Here is a 19,156-nt window from a genome sequence, read left to right as displayed (position 1 = left end):
ATGAAGTTCATCGGTGTCCTCGCGCTCACCCTGCTGCTGGGCTGCATAGCAGTGGCTCAAAAGTCCACCGCCCAGTGGCCTCAACAACCCTCCAAGCCCATGGACAGAGACCTATTTTGCGAGGTGGAGGCACACCAAAAGATACGGTGTGGCCCTGTCGGGATCTCGTCTTCTGAGTGTAAAGCCATCAATTGCTGCTACGATGCCGACATGTGCTACTACGGTAGATATGGTAGGACAAATTTCTTTTTGGGACTGCTGTTCCCTCGCAAAGTCGCGGTTCTTCACTCGCGCCCCCACTACAGCGCAAATTTTGCAATTGATCGTTTTGTTCATGTTTTTGAGCATCCAGAGAACACCCTTATTTCTGTGGTTCGGTATTTGGCAATTTACCCCTTTGCAGATTTTATTGGTGAGCGTATCCTGCGTTAATTGCTCTTTTTGTGCTGAAGTGAAAGCAATAAAAGTATTGATTTGGTGCCATCTGGTGGCAACTTGGTGTCAAGGAAGCTGGTGAAGTCAGTTGAGTCACGCGTTTTTCGACACAGTGCTTTTCCCCTATCTTGTGGCAACTACGGTCGATGTCTTAAAAGTTGAGTGACCCGACTAACGAATTTTTCGAGATTCAAGAAATTGTTTGGCTGATTTTTGGCTTCGGCTTGCAAGCAAAAAAATGAGATATGGGCGCTGTGCGGTGGCAGTAATCTCAGCGCAACTTAACAAGCAGCAGTTTGACAGCTTGTGAGCAATTGTTTAAAAAAAAAAGTGTCTATTTAAATGTGTTATACTGCCCCCATGTGGCCAAGGTATGCACACCAAAAGGAGTAGCACAATGTCCATTGAACTGAACAAAATCCTGAAAAAACTGTTCATTCTTCATTCTATTAAATTGTCATTACTGTGTGTTTTTTTTCACGTACAACATAATGGAGTGCTATTTTTTTATCATGAGAAAAAATTACAAGATTTTGTCAGGAGGAGACTGGAATGAACGGCATTTCCATTCATTTCAGTAGGAAAAGATGATTTGCAATTCAAGTGCTCTGAATAATGAGGTCATAGAATGAATTAAACTTGTACTCCATGGCATCACTGTATAGGCAAATACAAAACATTTTGGGTGGAGGAGCAGCGTGTTTAACTAGATTTTTTTTCTATCCTGCATGAATATGTACTGTAACGCATTTACATGTGGCAAAAGAGAGCCACAATCACTGATGTACTTTTCAGCCATCTATTCTTAGTACCGGGAGGTCAGTGCAGTTCCTGGGTTGACTGTACTTCTGCTCCTTCTATGTTGTCATTTGGTGTCATGTTCAGTGACTCTCCAGTGTACCAAGGATGCCCAGATGATACTGGTGATCAGTCGAGATGTTACCATGCCCCGTGTTGACTTGGAAACCCTTTCATTCATCTCCAATGAGCCCGGGTGCGGCCTGGTTGACAGCACGTCGGCCTTTGCAATCTACCAGATTCCTGTCACGGCGTGTGGCACAGTCATCATGGTGAGGCCAGCCCCACTTGAATTGAGCTTTAGTCCAGCAAAATAGAGTAATGATGCAAACTTCTTGTAGGAGGAGCCTGGTGGTATAATCTATGAGAACGCCATGTCCGCCTCCTACGAAGTCACTTTTGGAGCCCATGGAGCGATAACTAGGGACGGCCGATTCGAGTATGTGCTTCTCTTCTTTTCTTTCTATGCACTCACCGGACACTACTCGAGGGAAGGGTATTGGACTACATTTGTAGATCATCTTAAGGGATTTTTAATGGCTTCTATCCAAAGAGTTGGCTCTCATGAGTGCCTGCCCGCAATCAAGTGAAAATGACACTGCCTCCATTCTCAAATGTCTGTGAGCAAGCCGTTCAGCGCTCCCAGAAGTTTCTCGGCCCATGAATTGAACTCAAGGCTGGGCGAAGAGCCACCATTTTCAAGCCGACATTTTTCATGGCCGAACTATATGAAATCACTACTGTGTTAAACACGGTGGGGATGTTGGATGAGGGAAATGTTGATGGCGATGTGTCTACCGCATGCGCCACGCTACGGATCTGCACGCAAATTGACAAGTGCAACTTGGCGGCTTAGTGATAGTGCTGCCTCTAAAAGTGAAATCACAATCCACACAAGTAAGTGGAACAGATTTGAACCCCGAACTTCAGAATAGATGAGAGGTAGACGTGTAAAGCGAGAGGTAACGACCAAGCATGGCTCAGCTTCAGAAAACAGGTCAGCTGCGATTGGTCATTACCTGAGTAGTAGTTGTGAAGTCATTTTCAGTCGACAGAAGTGACAAAATGGCCGCCCCCTGAGATGGCTGAAAACAAGTGGATTAACTCTTATTCCACAAATACAATATTTATCAAAATGCCTTGTTTCAACTAGTGCGCTTGCATAGAACATATTCTTGAAAAAATGTTTGGGTTGACTTCCACTTTAAGTGGGGGGCCCGCTTTAGAGGTACCTAGTCCGCTACCTATAGACTTGCACTCACATCTGTACAACTATTTGCGACATCTACTTGTTTATCTTCCTTTCTCACAGTTTCCAATGGAATATGTTTTAAGAAAATGATTTTTTTTTTTAAGTCTTTTGGGATAATATCTGTCAAAGTACACTGGTGGCGCCTATAGCTGTATTGGATCTAATTTGATTATGCAGGCGTACCTAATGTTGCGGTCCCTCTCAGACTGGCTGTTCAGTGCAAATACGTCGGTACTTCCGTTGAAGCTTTTGTCATCAAGGTGGACCGGGTTCCCGAACCCCCTCCAGTTGCAGCTCCGGGGCCCTTAAATGTGGAACTCAGGCTAGGCAACGGCAAACGCACGCCCAAGGGTCAACTGGACGGTGGGTAAAGAACTTTGTGATGTTAGTCGGCAATCGGAAGCCACTTTGAATTCCCCATTCCATCACTCTGCCTGTACAGAGGAAGTGGTCTTCAACTACTTCTATACCGATAGTGACTACCCGGTCACAAAGAAGCTCAGGGAGCCCGTGTACGTCGAGGTCCGGATGTTGGGTAGGACTGACCCCAACCTGGTCTTGACTCTCAAACGATGCTGGGCCACTGGTGATTCCTACCCTCACAGCAAACCTCAGTGGGACTTGCTGGTTCATGGGTAAGAGTAAGTGCCACTCTGATTTTAATCAGTATTTTAGCATCGTTGAAGACTGGACGTCTAATCCAATTTCTCTAATCTCAGGTGCCCAAACGCAGACGACCAATATCAGACGACCCTAGTGCGGGTCGACTCCTCGTCAGGCCTTGAGTTCCCCAGCCACTATCAGCGCTTTTTCTTCAGGATGTTCTCTTTTGTGTCCACTGCCGCAGCTGATACTGGCAAGGGAGAAGCTTCGCATCCAGAGGGCACTCCTCTCAGGCAAAAGGTATATGCCAATTTATGTATGTAATATATAACACATACTTCATTCTAAACAGTGGCCTCCACTATAAGGGGAGCTTGCACTTAACACGAATAGCTAACTGGTGGAAAGATATTTTAAATAGTGAGGATAAGAGGTTTGGAGAATGATTGAGTGAATAATTTCATATTTTATATTTCATCAGGTGTATATTCATTGTGACACAACAGTGTGCAAGCCCAATCAAGCAAACAACTGTCAGCCTCAGTGCTACAGGGGGAGTAAGTAATGGTCATACGCTTATCAGTTTTGATCAATATTTCTCTCTCCCACTCTTTTTTTTCAATTGTGTACTATTTGACCTCATGATCGTTGTTGACATATTTCTTTCATTCATTCTTCATCTTATTTTCCTGCACAGAGAGGGACCTTGGTGGTATCAAACCAAACGCTGTAGATTCTGACAGAGCTTTGGTTAGTAGCTTGGAGATTCATCTTATTGATCCAAACTAAAAGAGTGGAATTTCGTCACCTGGGATTTACAAGAAATACATGCTGTTCATACAATGAAATGTGAGTTGAAAATAAACACTGAATTTGCTGAAAGGGTTGTATGAGTGGTCATTTATTTCCAAGTTAAAGCACACAGTGCACACAGGGAGATTGTCCGAATGCCACTATGTGGAATATGCATAAAAATGTGCTAAATGGACAACTCAGAGGCAAATATACTTTGTGCTATATTGAAGAGGTGCGATTTTTTTCACAAGATCACCCTCGAAGTAGTATATACTGTATCAAAACGGCAGGATTTATTGCAGCAAAAAACGATACTGTAATCTCATTTTAGATAAAAGTTTTATACAAATTGTTTCCTTACAACTAAACATAAATGTAAACCTCGATGTGGTTTTCAGCACTGCAAATGCCTTCTGATGTAGTTCACTTTGCAGGATGGCACAAGATAGCTGTAGAAGAAAAAGTTTCATCATTAGTTGACTTTCACAAAGACCCAGTGCAATAATTGTCATGTCATATAACAAACATAAATACATTCAGCAGTTTCAGCAATAATGGTTTAGCTAACTTTTTAATTTCACCACATTCATGTTGCTACTTAAATAAGGTAAGGAAAAAATGTTGTCGCACATATTGTTCTACATTACTTGTCATCCATCCAGCAATATAAAACAGGTGTGTATTAATCAAGCTAGATGTTTGCTTGTGCAACCTGAACTGCATTATTATACACTGTCCTCCATAATAATTAGCATCCATGGTCAAGATGTGTTCTTTTCTTAATCTTCTAATAATTTCAGGTTTTTTTCTCTCTAATATAAATATATGCATGTTTTAAACACTCAAATCTTCCTCGGAATACATCACAGGAAAATTATACTTAAATCACCGGGATAGTCGTTAAATTATCTGTCTGATAATGTTGGTATCGTATTTAGCAATAAATGTATGACATTTTACACACGTACCTAAATAATGAGACAGAAGCAGCTCCTCTAGCAAGAGTGACGTAAGAGAGCGTAGCAAACGACGACAAAAACAAAAAGTGACCCGCTGGATGCTCACCCACCATTTGACGTCTTCATTTGCAGACCTTCCTCCCAAGTTACACCAGAGAGGCCTCAAAAAGATGTACAGTATATTGTTCAACTTCTTGGACGTATTTTGGCTCTTTTATTATTATCATTGAACAACAACCGGATCGTCGCGTCGGGTGACGTCTTGCGAGACGGGCGATTAGTGATGACATCACATTCGTGTCACATCTCGTAGGGGAAACAATTTCAAACACTCCTACCTCAAATTTGATGACAAGGGTGACGCGTATAAACGAGGGCGAGGTGTCAACATGAGACATCTGAATGGACAGTGTTGTCTTCATTAACGTATGCATTCATGAAGCCAACCAGGTGTTTGGGATTTCCGCTGTAAATGTGCTGTTTTATTTATTTATTTATTTATTTTAAGTCAACATGTTTGAACCCCCCGAGACTCTGCTTAAATATGAGAACCCAGTTTTAATCAGTAAAACCACAGATAAAAAGTGTTCGAAGGTGAGTTTGACGACGTTAGTTCACTCAATAAATCAGAGGTGAGAAAGGTAGTGGGTACTTATGGTGAAGTTCAGTTTCTTGTATTTAGAGAGACAGAAAGAGAGAATGGTAAAGGTAGAGGTATTGATAGTAAAAAGAAAAAAAGTACAGAGGCTGAAAGTACAATACAATAGTAAAAATGTGTTTACTGTAAATGCTATACAATACACATGTTATATATATATATATATATATATATATATATATATATATATATATATATATATATATATATATATATTAATAGAATATATCTATGGGCAGCACAGTGAACAAGTGGTTAGCACATCTGCATCATAGCCGACTGATCGTGAGTTTGAATCCCTGCTCAGGCCCTCTCTGTGATTGTATAATTTCTCTGGGTACTACATTGGTCTCGAAAAAAAAAACATTAAAAGGTCCAAATATATTTCCTAATTAATTTGTGTACCACACCAGGGCACCTTTGTACCTCCCTTTGAGACTCACTGAGCACCTGTCACAATGGATGATTGTTACCAAGTGCATTATTTAAAAACCTCAGTGTAAATGTGACAGCCAAAAAGCCACTAGAACACACAATGAAATACAAACCAATCAGGCGATGTAACAATGGTATTTACAGGGGGGACGTCCTTTTAAAGTCAGCAACCAACCGCATGCCGACTCCCCTGTGCCTCCACCTCCAAAAGCCAAATCCTCTGCAGCTGAAGCCCCAAGGCAGCAAAATGATGACATACTCAACCTCATCTTTCCACCCAGGTACCTTGTACGCCTCTGCTTTCCTCATCATATCACTTGAGTAATTCAACACTCATTTATCCAGGGAATGGATGGAGGGAAACCAGCTGTGGGTGCAGCAAGTGTCCAGTGCGCCGTGCACGCGAGCGGACGTGGTGAACCTCGAGGAGCACCTGGACAGGAAGCTGCAGCAAAGACGGGCCATAGAGACGGGAATATGCCCTGTCCGAAGAGAGCTTTATACCCAGTGCTTTGGTAAGAAGACCAAACGCATATCGAAATATGCTCATTGAAAGGAACACTCATTTACGTTCCACGCATGTTATGTCCACAAGGAATCTTGGGTCATTTGAGTACAGCAACTACTTGTACGTATGCACGACTTGTAACACATAACCCACCGGAAATACTCAATAGAGGTCGATAAAAACATGGCAAAACTCAAACGCAGCACAACACCACAGTTTTGGTGCAAGGAAGAAAACTTTATTTGTGTGGTAAATATTCAGTAGTAATGCATGTAAGACAGCTCCTCGAAGCGTTGTTCAGAATGTTTCAGAAACCAGGATCAAAAGAAACCGAGCATCTTGTCTGCATACCATTCAGGAGAAAAAATAAAATAAAAATCCTCCCCAAAACCAATGCCATTGAAGATACCAATTGCTTTAGTACACCTCCCTTATTCTTAAAACATGTATGTTGGCTTCATTGCAGATTTTAAATAGCCTTCTGTAAAGGCGTGCAACTCTAAATTTTGACTTACCAAAGTATTTAAGAAAGGTCTTTATTAACACTCAAGATTGTGAAATGTTCAGTAGGTGAATGTTCAGGAATTATATTAATCTGATAAGAGTGCCGTGTCATAATTATAGCTGCTCTCTTTGTGTAGATGAGCTGATCAGGCAGGTGACCATCAACTGCGCCGAGCGTGGTCACTTGCTGTTGCGGGTCCGAGATGAGATCCAGATGACCATCGCCGCTTACCAGACCTTTTACGAGAGCAGTGTTGTTTTTGGCATGAGGAAAGCTCTGCAGGCTGAGCAGGACAAGGTGGACATGGAGAAAAGAGTAAGGACCATTTCGTCTTCCCTTCGTTAATAAAGTAACCCCGTTATTATTTTTTAGTTTGATTAAGCAGGGTGAAATAGTGGATAGCTTGTCTCCCTCACAGTTCCCGGGCTGGGAAGTAAAAGCAAAAAAAAATCAACCAAGTGACGGCCCATAGCTTGAGCAGCTCCAAGGTAACCACTATCGTCATATAAGTGGATTTAAAAAAAATAAATCAGAGTACAACTAAGTACCAGCCGGAGACTGTGTCTTAAAGTGGAAGCCAAGTCAAACATTTCCCTTACAATAATATGTTCTATGCACTAGTTCTATACACCCCATTAGTCTAAACATGGCATTCTGATTAATAATGTATTTGTGGAATATGAATTAAGCAGCAAAAGCCACCTGTTTCCATCTCAGGGGGCAGCCATTTTGACACTTGCTGTCCACTGAAAATGACATCATAGTTGCTCATGGCTCAGGTAACGACCAATCTTAGAGGAGGAAAAAAAAAAAAGGCCTCCTCAGAGTGCATCATGGCTGGCCACAATTCCACCAACGGCCCATTGAACAGAGCTAACACGATGAAGTGACGTGGTGGCCACAAGTGTCCATATATCGGTGGCTTCCAATCAGAGGAAAGCTGTTTTCCATATCAAATCAAGGAGAACTTGTTTACATATTGAGTATTTTGTAATTATAAAGAGAAAACGGCCTGTTCAAAACCACAGGCATTTCTGACCAATGAAAATAGCTTGAGAAAGGGCATGCTGGGCCATTTCCAGACCAAATTATCTTGCAAAGCCGCTAAAAGGACATCAGAGATTATTTATTATTTTTGCCTGGCATGGACCTTTACATACACAAATGTCATTGCAAAAAATAAAGGCCTTACACCTAATAAAAGAATTTCTTCCACTAATGCCTGTGTCCATGTTGACTACTGGTATTGTCCTTCATAGATTGGCGTGTTGGAGCAGCAGAAAGAGGAGTTGCAGAAAGAGCTACGTGATGAGAAGGCCAAATGCGATGCCATCGAAAAGACTGAAGAAGAAAAACACGAAGTCCAGGAAAAGAAGTACGCAGAGCAGATTCAGTTCCTCAAGAGAACCAACCAGCAACTTAAGGTGATGACGCGCCACAAGAGCATTCATATTGATGGCATGTAATGCAACTAAAAATGTTTGGTCTTTTTCATTTTGTCCCGTTTAGGCTCAGCTGGAGGGGGTTGTGACACCAAAGTAACTACTCGGTAGCTATTCGGAGCAAGTCATTGAGCAATGTCTTTTTGTATAAATGAATGTAAGTTTCTGTAATAATTGAATATTAAATGTTTTTTGTAAGTATGGATGAGAGTGGGATTATTTGAGCCCTCTTTGTTATTATTCCAATGAATTAATTGCCCTAATCTTGATGAAAATACAATAGTATATATATTTTAGGTTTCCCCAACACTTCCCCCCACAACTCTCAGTAGTGCTCCCTTTGAAAGTTAGTAAAAATTTGCCCACGACCCCAGTTTTCCCTATTGACATGAAATTTAGTGGACGTGCAATAGAACGAAAAAGTAGATTGCCCGAAATTGAACAGGAAATCGTCCATTTGGCTTTCCAGGGCTCTTAATTTGATAAGCTTCAACTTGATACTTCTCAAATGAGCCACAATCAGAAAGAGAAATAGTTGATGGATGGGCAAAGCTAAATTGTCAAGCTTTTTTTGTCCACACCAGCAAATGTGGACGGAGTATGGTATCAAAGTTTGAAGTTCATCATTACTATGCTTTGTTGTAAAAATAGAAACAAAAAAAAAACGGTCCCGGACACCAGTTTGACAGATTCAACCCTAAGATTATTAAGGTGTGTCTTGAAAACAAAAGGGAGACATTGTAGAGATTGTAAAACAAAACACACCCATGAAAAAACACGTGTCAGGCGGTTGTGTTACAACGGTCACACGCTGGATTATTGTTATTTTAAGTACATTTTTACAAGTATCTTTTTGTTATATATCAAAACAAACAACGTTTTAGCAGTTTTTTAGTTCCAGCCAGCATAGTCAATCACTTTCTGCCATCCGGATGTACTCTGGCGCCTATTGTAAACACTATGAAAATGTCCATTTATCCAGGACATACAGAGAATTGAAATGTTTTTCCCCGCTCTCAAGTGCATCAATTTTCAACACAGCTCATCCTGTTCAGGGTCACGGGGTGCTGGAGCCTATGCCAGTTGACATTTTGAGGCAGACTACTCACCAGTCATTTGCACTGCATATAACATGAATAATTGACAAACAATAATTTAGACTCACATTTACACCGCTCACGGCCACTGATGAACCTGAACTGAACTTCAATTGTTCGTTATCAAAGGTTTGCAATTTTTATTTAACTTTTATATGAATCATCAGTACATTTTCCTCCTATACATATACTGCTGTTTTCACACAGCAAAATGGTGTCATTATAGTGGCGCTTGGAGACGCAATTAGTATTTTTTTTGAGTTGACGTTTGGTGTAAAAGGTTTGTGAACCGCTGGTATACCTTATTTAGATGCGGATTGGCGTGCAATGTATTAGCAGCATGGCTACAGTTTAACACACTGATGATGGACAAATTGAAATTGTACTTGAAGTGTGCACATCTAAATAGCAGGTAAGATTGAATCTTGGAACCCGTCAAAATTATCCAAAATACCAAACTTCTGACTCAAAGTGAATTTTACAGTTTACAAAAAATAAATATAATTCCGATTGCTAGTAATCACTGGTGTTGTTTTTTTTTTTTTATTATCATGTTTCAACAAATCTCAAATACAAACAAATAAAGCACTGCGGTGTTACAATCAAATGACAGGTACAAATACAAAAACCAAACAAAAAACAAAACAAAAGCAAGAAAATAAAAAATAAAACCACACAACAAGGGGCATAGTCAGAAGTAATTAAAAAAGGGAAAACAAAAGTTTGTTAAACAGTGACAACAAAATGTTACCTTAAATCAGACCAGAATGCTTCAAGAGCACGGGCATTTTTCTGTTCTATTAGCTTCAAAGATTTTACAGAGACTGATCTCATTCTTCAAGTGAGATATAGTAGGTTTCGTCTTAAAAAAATGTTTATGAATAAAATGTTCACACATTACTAGTAAATTATTGATTCCAAAGTCTATTTTATTATTCTTAATAGTTATACCAAATTGGATGGTGTGTTGACTTTTGAGTTGAATTTGCCGCAAATCTCGAGATTTCCGTTAGTGACGTGAAAGCAGCACCATCCGGCACAACCAGTCATCTTGTCTTTCTACCCGGAAGTGAACTGCGATTGGACGATTGGGGCCATGCCATAGACAGTGGCCGTCACGTGACCCCCAGTGTGCTAACAAATGAGGCGTTAAAACGGCTACCCGGATGATGTCTACGATGACCACATGCGATTAACTAGATATGCTTTGGTTTTAGCGGGCATTGTCAGTGAGCTCCGTCCGTCAGGAGTAACATCTTGTCGCTCTCTCCGACCCATAGTTCCCTCCAGTTCTCCTCGACTCTCATTCCGGAAAGTAACGATGCAGGCGCGCGGCAACGTAAGTGGCGACGCGGTCATGGCGGACGAGAAGAAGCCGACCAGCTACGAGTTGCTTATTCTCGCCCACGAGAGGACCTCAAGAACCCCGAGCCCACTTTTGGGGGGCAACGGCGACGACGACTCCGAGGCGGAGTCCTTCAAGGGCGGCAGGACTGAGGAGGTGGACCGGGACACGAAGGAGAGGGCGTTCGCCTGGTGCCGAGATTTCTTATCCGGTGCGTGGAAGACCATCCAAATAATGGACTTTCAAATCAGCATCATCAGGTGACTGCCGACCCCCCTCATTTTGTGTAAATTATAGTTATGTTTAAAAGTTTCGGGTGACCTTTTGCGGTCATTTTGACATATCGTGACCCCCGTTTATGGCGGGGCATACCGTCCAGACCCACACGCTATTGATGAAGATCCGCAATTTTGGGAGAACATATATAAAACACATTCAACAAATAGTTTTCCCTTTTCCACACTTTCAAAACTAACTTAAACACACTTTAACTCAAGTATATACCATAGCACCTGTTCTCAGGCTCTATTCGTGTAACATCACTTGCAGGAAACAAAATGGCTTGTTCACACAGTTCTCCAGATAAAATGCAAAGCATGCTTGATTCAAGCTGTTTACCCAGTTGAAGTTTACTTCACCGCGAAAATAGACGATTACATAGACGGAAAAAAATGGGCTTGAAGAAGGTTTCACAAAAAACAAACAAAACAAAAAACGCTAATAGATAAATTCACCCTTACATCACCAACTACCATGTCACACGAAAACAGTTAATAACTTAATACATACTTTTCATGCTGTCTGAATTGAGGCCCAATGAGCTGCAAGATGTTAGGGATTATCGTGATAATGATATGTTTTGTTGCTCTTTTCCAGTGGCGGCCTCAGTAATCTGCTGTACCTGTGCAGCCTGCCTGGCCACGTGGACAGTGTGGGGGAGGAGCCTCGTCAGGTGCTCCTCAGAATCTACGGTGCCATCCTCCAAGGCGTGGACTCGCTGGTTTTGGAGAGTGTCATGTTCGCCATCCTGGCTGAGAGGACTTTGGGACCCAAACTGTACGGCGTCTTCCCAGAAGGGCGGTTGGAGCAGTATCTTCCGGTACGACACGCTGTCCTGCGTTTATAACCTAGAATCTAATATGTCTTCCATGAACTTTGCTTAATTCATTCCCAACAGTCTGTTCTCTTAATTTTGTAGCATTTCTCTTGCCTGTTTTACATTTTTGTGATAATTTTTTCTTTAATTTCTTTTTTTTTTTTTTTTTTTTTTTTTTTTTGTGCAATCAGACGTCAGCCTCTGTGTTGCCATGTCAGTCTAAGTCAGTCGCTGGTGTACTTTCAACATTTTTATGTCCAAACAGTAACAAAATCAATACATACTAAGCACATCCATTATACGAGCTGCTACGGCTACGACTGAACACGCAGACTGGCTAACAGTTAGCATTAACAACCAGTCGCTAACCCGACCTCACCACAAACACAGACAACTCTATACTCTCATTTACTGACTGCCTCATCACTCACCAGGTCAGGCTATATACCTTTTTAGGATGCACAAACTCAAAAGTCACAGATTTAGTGTGGAACCTGATGAGGTTGACCCCAGGTGAACAACTACAATACTTGCACCTCACATGCTCATTTTGTTCTTTAAAGGTGCAAAATCATTTTTTTATCCATTACACGCATGGCATAATCAGTGGAATAATTGTTCCTAAAAATATTTGATCGCTAAAGCCCTGGTTTCAATAACTGTGATAGTGCTGGTATTAAAGAGTTGGATTAAGTCCCCACTAAAGGCCCAGGTTTGAGAGGCACTTCTTGTGCCTCATATTGCCATTTTTCTTGTCGCAGAACACACGCATGCGCACAGATCAGCTGTCAGATGCTGACATCTCCGCTGAGATCGCCACCAAGTTGGCGTGTTTTCACAAAATGGTTATGCCCTTTAACAAGGAGCCCACCTGGCTGTTTGGGACCCTTAACAAGTAAGTAGCCAAACTAACTCTCTCCTCATGTCACTCGCATTTGTATAATGATGTCACATGTCTGCTTCCGTTTAGATACCTGGATCAAGTGTTGACGCTGACTTTTATGCGCGACGCTCATGTGAAGAAGTACAAGAAGCTAATGAAGCACAACTTGCCAATGGAGCTCAAAAACCTCCGGTGAGTGGACTTAATGCCTCTCAATGACCGATATAACAGTTGGAGTCTCGTAATGGTATAAAGATATACCATATATAAAGATAGGTGAAAATGAATTCATCATTCATAGTTAATGGAACTGAAGTCATATTTTCAGTTAATTAATTTAAGTGAAATATAATCAAATAACATTTTAAAATAAAAAGTAATTTAAATTACAAGTGAGTAAATTGTTTGGCAAATTAAATGGCAAAATGTATGGTATTTTATTTATGAAATGAATGAAAAATAAAGTACATTCATTTCACTTTATATTTCCCTTTTACATTCAGAAATGGACAATGTAAAAATTTCATTTTAAATATCGATGTACTTAGTCATAGTATAAAACAAAAAATTCTTGGACTTGTCAATTAATTAATTTCAAAGCAGAATATAGAATGATAATTTATAGAAAGCCTTCATGAAGACATGATGACAAATGTCAAATTAAATTAAATAACATCCTGTTATTCTCATCATAATTATAGCTGTCAGCATGACGCATTGTCATCTTACACTACTGTTAATTACTACCACAAAAACAATTGTATTTTATAGATTGCATGTTGTAGCATTGCAATCTTTATAATGGGTAGCAGATCTGAGATGATGCAATGTACACTCGGGCCCATTAAACCATAACGATGTGTGCAATGTCAGTGTTTTACTGCTCTTAGTAAGTGCTCATAAAACGCTTTTATATAACACAGATAAGGCCCAAAAAAACAATTACATAATTAGATTACTTGCCTTTTGCCTTCATTGGGGAAACAGCTGACCTTTGTCCCAGTGCCTTCTCTTCTCAATAGTCCATGTCGCCACTTAACACACGTCTTGCTTATCATAAGCTAAGATGCAGATTGTGCTGCATTCCATGATGATAAAGAGTCCCCACATCTAGTCTGAATCTGGTTGTGAATACACACACACACACACACACACACACACACACACACACACACACACACACACACACCATAGTGCAGGGGTTGCTTGTCGCACTTTCTCCTTTCAAGGAAAAAGAAAAAGAACCCCTCATATTCCAAAAGCCAAATAAACAAACGGGTAACTACCATGTATATCCCTGAATGCAACAGGAACTGAAAAAGTTGCCCATTTTCAAAGGAAAATAATGAAGTCACAAAACAAATTAATATTTTGGGTGAGAAAAAAAGTTGTAGCATGGTGTTGTGAGAATAAAGTTGCATTTGTAATGTTGTAATGAGAATTCAGTCAGATTTTTGTCAAGGCTAAAAATTACAGTCAGTGTTTGAAAACGGGGGAGGAGACATAATTTTAACTAGTTAACTTCAGAAATATCATTTATAATATTACACCTTTTATTCTGGAAATTACTATATTCGTTCGCATTTTGCACCCATTCTTGGAGCTGTTACATTTCATAATGTATGTAGAGTTGACAATGAAGAAGCAAAATTTTGAGTTAAAGTGAATTATGATGAATTGGTGTCTTAACTGGAAAATCACAAGTGGCAAAAACTGATACAGTATTTTCTTCCCTTTTTTTTTGTATGATAATTTACGACATTATCCACGCCACAGTCACCAATGTACAGTACGTTAAGCCGTGTTTTGAATCGAACAAACAGTGACACACACACACACACAAATGCAAAATGAGAACACTCACAAGGAGCTGCTGTTGGACACAACTCGCACACACTCTCACACGCAGAAAAATGGAGTAATTTGATCATCTGAGTCTTATTATATCTTGGTATTGTGTTTGCAACTCTTGTCATTTGTGGTTCCAAAAAAACACTTGTATGCCAAATTGGTTTTAGAATGCAAATCATTTGCACTCAATAGAATGCCTTGTGTTGTCCTGAGCTGTTTACAGGGGAAGTCAACCCAAACCTAAATGCGGCATTCTGATTAATATTGCGTTTGTGGAATATGAAATCCACACATTTTTAATATAGGGGGCGGGCATTTAGTCATTTCTGTCGACTGAAGATGACATCGAAGTTGCTCAGGGCTCAGATAACGACCAATCATGGCTCAGCTTCAGAAAACAGGTGAGTCGTGATTGGTCGTTATCTGAGCCCTGACGGTCTGTGATGTCATCTTCAGTCGACAGAAGTGACAAAATGGCCGCCCCCTGAGATGGCTAAAAGTGGGTGCATTTTGGTGCTTAACTAATCAGTACCAATGCCATATTTCAACTAGTCAGCCTGCATAAAACATATTCTGGAAATAAATATGTTAGGGTTGGCTTCTGCTTTAATAAAGTCAAATGTCTCCTGCTCTTGTTTCACTCACAGTGAGTTATTAGCAGCAACACCATCGCCTGTGGTCTTCTGCCATAACGATGTCCAAGAAGGTAAAAAAAAAAAAAAAAAAGACCACTTCACTAATGGCACCTGCAGACCATTAAAAGCTTGGTTATAAATATATAAATGTTAACGGTTATTAACTTCTGCTGAAGTATACACAAAAGTACTTTTGTCTGTGCAGGCAATGTTCTGATGCTGCACAAAGGGTGCCAAAGCTCAACAGACCGACTGATGCTCATAGACTTTGAGTACAGCAGCTACAACTACAGGTGAAGTCCGTGTTTGAAATACAGCTTTATGTAAATAAATAACTGTCCGTTTGAATGTTTTTTCAATTCATTATTTAGGGGCTTTGATTTCGGGAACCATTTCTGCGAATGGATGTACGATTACACCTATAACCAGTGGCCCTTCTACAAAGACACGCCAGAGAATTACCCAAGCAGAGAGCAACAGGTTTGTACACATTTCCATCTAATTGCAGCCTCAACGCATTTGAATTCAGTTAGACTGTTCAGTCATTCACAGTTGGAAATTATTCCTGAACTGAGCATCATTATCTTTGTAAAGGCAACATTTGCGGTACATGTTAGCTCGTTTGAACACTAAAGCTACAATATTTCATGTTCTCCATCATAGATCAGCTTTATAAAATGTAGTTCCTCTCTCAGTGCCCTATAGTGGAATTTTGAGTTAAGCTTGCACATGTCACTGAAAGGAATGTTGTGAAGCAAAGGTAAACATAAAAAAGCGAATAATATACTGTAACTGCATATGCATAAGGGGAAAAAACAGATGACATTTTGAGTTGTAATTAATGCAAGAAAAAAATTGATGATTTTAAGAGAATTACATCAAGAGGAAAAAGTCCTAATTTTTCCTAATAAAAAAATACAAAATTTCACAAAATAGTCATATTGTAATTTGAAAATGTTTAATTTTATTTGAATAAAGTTGAGGGGAAATGTCATAACATTTCAGGATTTTAACTTCATTATTTGAAGAGAGTTTAAAAAAGTCATGACACAGTAGTCTTATTTTTGCAAGAACAAAGGCAAAAATTCTTTGTTCAAGAAAAACTAGATAATTTGTTGAATAAAAAGTGCATTATTTTACAAGAGTAAATAACATGTTACAAGAAAATGGCTGTAATTTTATGGGTTGCAAATTTAGAGAATAGTGATTCATTTTAAAAGAATTAAGTCATGTGGCAAATTAGATATATATTTTCTCCCCCTGCAGCTTCATTTCATCCGAAGTTATCTGTCAGAGCATAGAGGATGTGGCGATCAAAGTGTGGACCAGAGGCAGATAGAGGAAGATATGATCATTGAAGCTAACAGGTAAACGTGGCTGTCAAACATGTTAACAATTAAAAAAAAAAAAAAAAGTATAGCACAATCATGAGACACGTTGCCATTGCTCTTGTGCAGATATGCGTTGGCGTCACACTTCCTGTGGGGCCTGTGGTCCATCATCCAAGCCAAGCTCTCCAAGATTGAATTTGGCTACATGGTAAGGAGGCGCCCTTTGTTTTTGTTTTAAAAAAAAAAAAAAAAAAATTTAAGAGTAATAGTGCAGTGGTGCCGTTATAAAAAAAAAGTTTTGAAAACATACACAATATGAAAAATTCAACAGTGAGTCGTCATGATTTATGCTTTAATTCTTTGCATTGGTGTGTGCGTACTGGCCACTACGGGGCAGTATAACACATACAGTTGTACTTCATGAAGATTTGATGATGAAACGCAGAAAACTGTTGCAACAAAGCTGCAGTAATATTAGTCGCTTTTTTGCCTGGGATAAAAAATAAACCAGTGAGTATTGTTATTTTGTCCCAGCTGCATGTTTTGCTACTATTTGTGCTCAAATCGAAGTTGTGTAAAGGTTTATAACTGCGATAATGATGCTAATTTAATTAGCCCGGCTATGACGTTTCCCATTACGTGTTGCTTGCAGACTCTCACAATTCAAACGTATGTGGTTTGGTGAAATACGCTTTGTGAATCGTATTTGTTATACGTCTAGTTTTAAAGTAAACTTCAACTAGGAGTGGCGCGAAACACTTTAAAGCAAGTACTCGACCTCATTTTTTGAGGAGGTTTTGCTGTTGCTGCTTGTCATTGTGAGTTTACTGACACCACCTAGTGCGTGTATTTCAAATTTTTGGAACAAATGAGACTCATGATTCAAGGTCCTACACTGTATGTACAGTATGGATATATGTACTTGTCTTATTGTAATCCATGATGTGATCATTTACCAGGATTATGCCCAGGTCCGCTTTGATGCCTACTTCAAGCAAAAGAAGCTCTTCTCCTGAAGCCCTCCTTGCACTCATCTGATAACCCAAACTTTAGTTGTTGTTTTTTATTTTAAGTACATTTACAAAGCTTTCTGGATGTCCTGCTTGTAATGACAACGGTCTTAGTATGCATTTGTAATGCATTTCTAAAACAATGAGCGATGTAGTCCAAGCAAGTTCTATAAATCTATTTGGCTTTTGAGGTCTCATCCAACCCCCCCTCATTTTTTGGGGGGATGCACTAGTCTACTTGTGGACCACTTTTTGACATGAGCATTTGTCTTGTCCTCTGGTTGTGGAAGGCGCTTGTGTCTTTATTTTTGACTACCTCACTCGCTCTGATGACGTATGTTTTGTCCAGATTCATATGAAGCAACCAGGACTCTAAATGGTACTCTGAAATGAATTGTGTTCCATTTTTTGGGTGAATAAACCGTTCTGGACGAAGGAGTATTTTAGCCACAATAAACATTTTGAGAATAACGTTGTAGTTTTGCGAGAATAATAAAAAGTCTACATGGGGAAAGACATAATAGTAAAAATAAGCAGATTTGCAGTCATATCACAAGAAAAAAAATCTTTGTTTGGCAATAGTAATAGTAAATTTGCAAGAAAAAAAGTTGGCAATGTTAAAAAAAATCGTGTAACTTTTCAAGAATTATGACATGGGAAATGGTACAAAATTCATATTGATATTAAAAAAATCTCTTAAATTTAAGAGAGTAAAGTGATAATACTACAACAAAAATATGTTTAATAACTAAAAGTTAATATTTTGCAAAACAAAAGTTGAAATATGAAATGGAAAAATGTCAGAATTTTCTCCCCCAAAAAAGGATTAAAATTACTACATTTTTAGTGGAATGGTCGATGTTCCTAGAAAAAAAAACCCATAATTTTCTGACAAAGTAATTATTTTCATGTCTCTTGGTAATTTCACTTACTTTCTTGAAAAGTGCTTTATGACTTTAACATTTGAACTGTCACCTTATTCTTCTAGGATTATGACGCCATCTGATTTCGATTTTGTCTATTATTACCTCTCAGGGTGGCCCTAATACTCCTTCCTTTTAATACTCTGTGATATTACTGTACTTTACTCCAGAAAATAATACAAAGTACTATTGGGATAGGTGTACGGTTAACCATGTTGAGGATGACTCATCTGAAAATATTACAGCATACTACTACATAATACAGCAGCTTCTAAGACAGAAAAATGAAATCAATCAACAACTACATTTACATATTGCGGCTTCTTTTTTTTACTCCTGTTTTGTTGAGCGCAACTTAAAATGTATGAAGTGGCTTGAAGACTTTTCTGTGGTTTGTCTTTGTCATGTACCTTTTTATTTAATTTGTTATAACTCAAAAAGGCTCTTTGGGAGAGTTGAACTAAAAATTGAACTGTTCCTGCGTGTTTAAATCCAGATAAAACTGTTTTCTTTTTTGCATTGCTACTGTTCGTACTGTGTGTGCGTATATAATTTAATAAACTTAAGTCTCTCGAAGAGAGGTGTCTAAACGTTT

At 39.4% G+C, this 19,156-nt stretch overlaps 3 protein-coding genes across 3 annotated transcripts; all 3 read left to right on the top strand.

Annotated features, from left to right (window-relative positions):
- On the top strand, positions 1–3,908 carry LOC147148933 (zona pellucida sperm-binding protein 4-like). Its single transcript, XM_086027739.1, has 8 exons — positions 1–232; positions 1,321–1,505; positions 1,575–1,672; positions 2,691–2,848; positions 2,928–3,120; positions 3,205–3,388; positions 3,570–3,645; positions 3,786–3,908. Exons 1-8 carry the CDS (start codon positions 1–3, stop codon positions 3,875–3,877), a joined length of 1,218 nt encoding a protein of 405 aa, XP_085883865.1. The 3' UTR covers positions 3,878–3,908.
- Positions 3,909–5,160: 1,252 nt separating this feature from the next.
- Positions 5,161–8,593, top strand: LOC147148932 (axonemal dynein light intermediate polypeptide 1-like). Its single transcript, XM_086027741.1, has 6 exons — positions 5,161–5,436; positions 6,080–6,216; positions 6,281–6,450; positions 7,085–7,263; positions 8,208–8,372; positions 8,458–8,593. The coding sequence occupies exons 1-6, from the start codon at positions 5,356–5,358 to the stop codon at positions 8,488–8,490; spliced, it is 765 nt and encodes a 254-aa protein (XP_085883867.1). The 5' UTR covers positions 5,161–5,355; the 3' UTR covers positions 8,491–8,593.
- Positions 8,594–10,578: 1,985 nt separating this feature from the next.
- Positions 10,579–19,137, top strand: chkb (choline kinase beta). The gene is made up of 10 exons (XM_086027764.1): positions 10,579–11,092; positions 11,709–11,931; positions 12,690–12,823; positions 12,899–13,003; positions 15,310–15,368; positions 15,503–15,590; positions 15,669–15,777; positions 16,564–16,664; positions 16,755–16,836; positions 17,588–19,137. The coding sequence occupies exons 1-10, from the start codon at positions 10,674–10,676 to the stop codon at positions 17,642–17,644; spliced, it is 1,377 nt and encodes a 458-aa protein (XP_085883890.1). The 5' UTR covers positions 10,579–10,673; the 3' UTR covers positions 17,645–19,137.
- The last annotated feature ends 19 nt before the right edge of the window (positions 19,138–19,156 follow it).

This window comes from Filicampus tigris, chromosome 4 (genome assembly GCF_054856515.1).
Source record: "Filicampus tigris isolate MCC_2025a chromosome 4, RoL_Ftig_1.0, whole genome shotgun sequence".
Classification (NCBI taxonomy): Eukaryota; Metazoa; Chordata; class Actinopteri; order Syngnathiformes; family Syngnathidae; genus Filicampus; species Filicampus tigris.
Note: the sequence above shows the minus strand (reverse complement) of the source record. Positions and strands in the feature narration are given on the sequence as shown.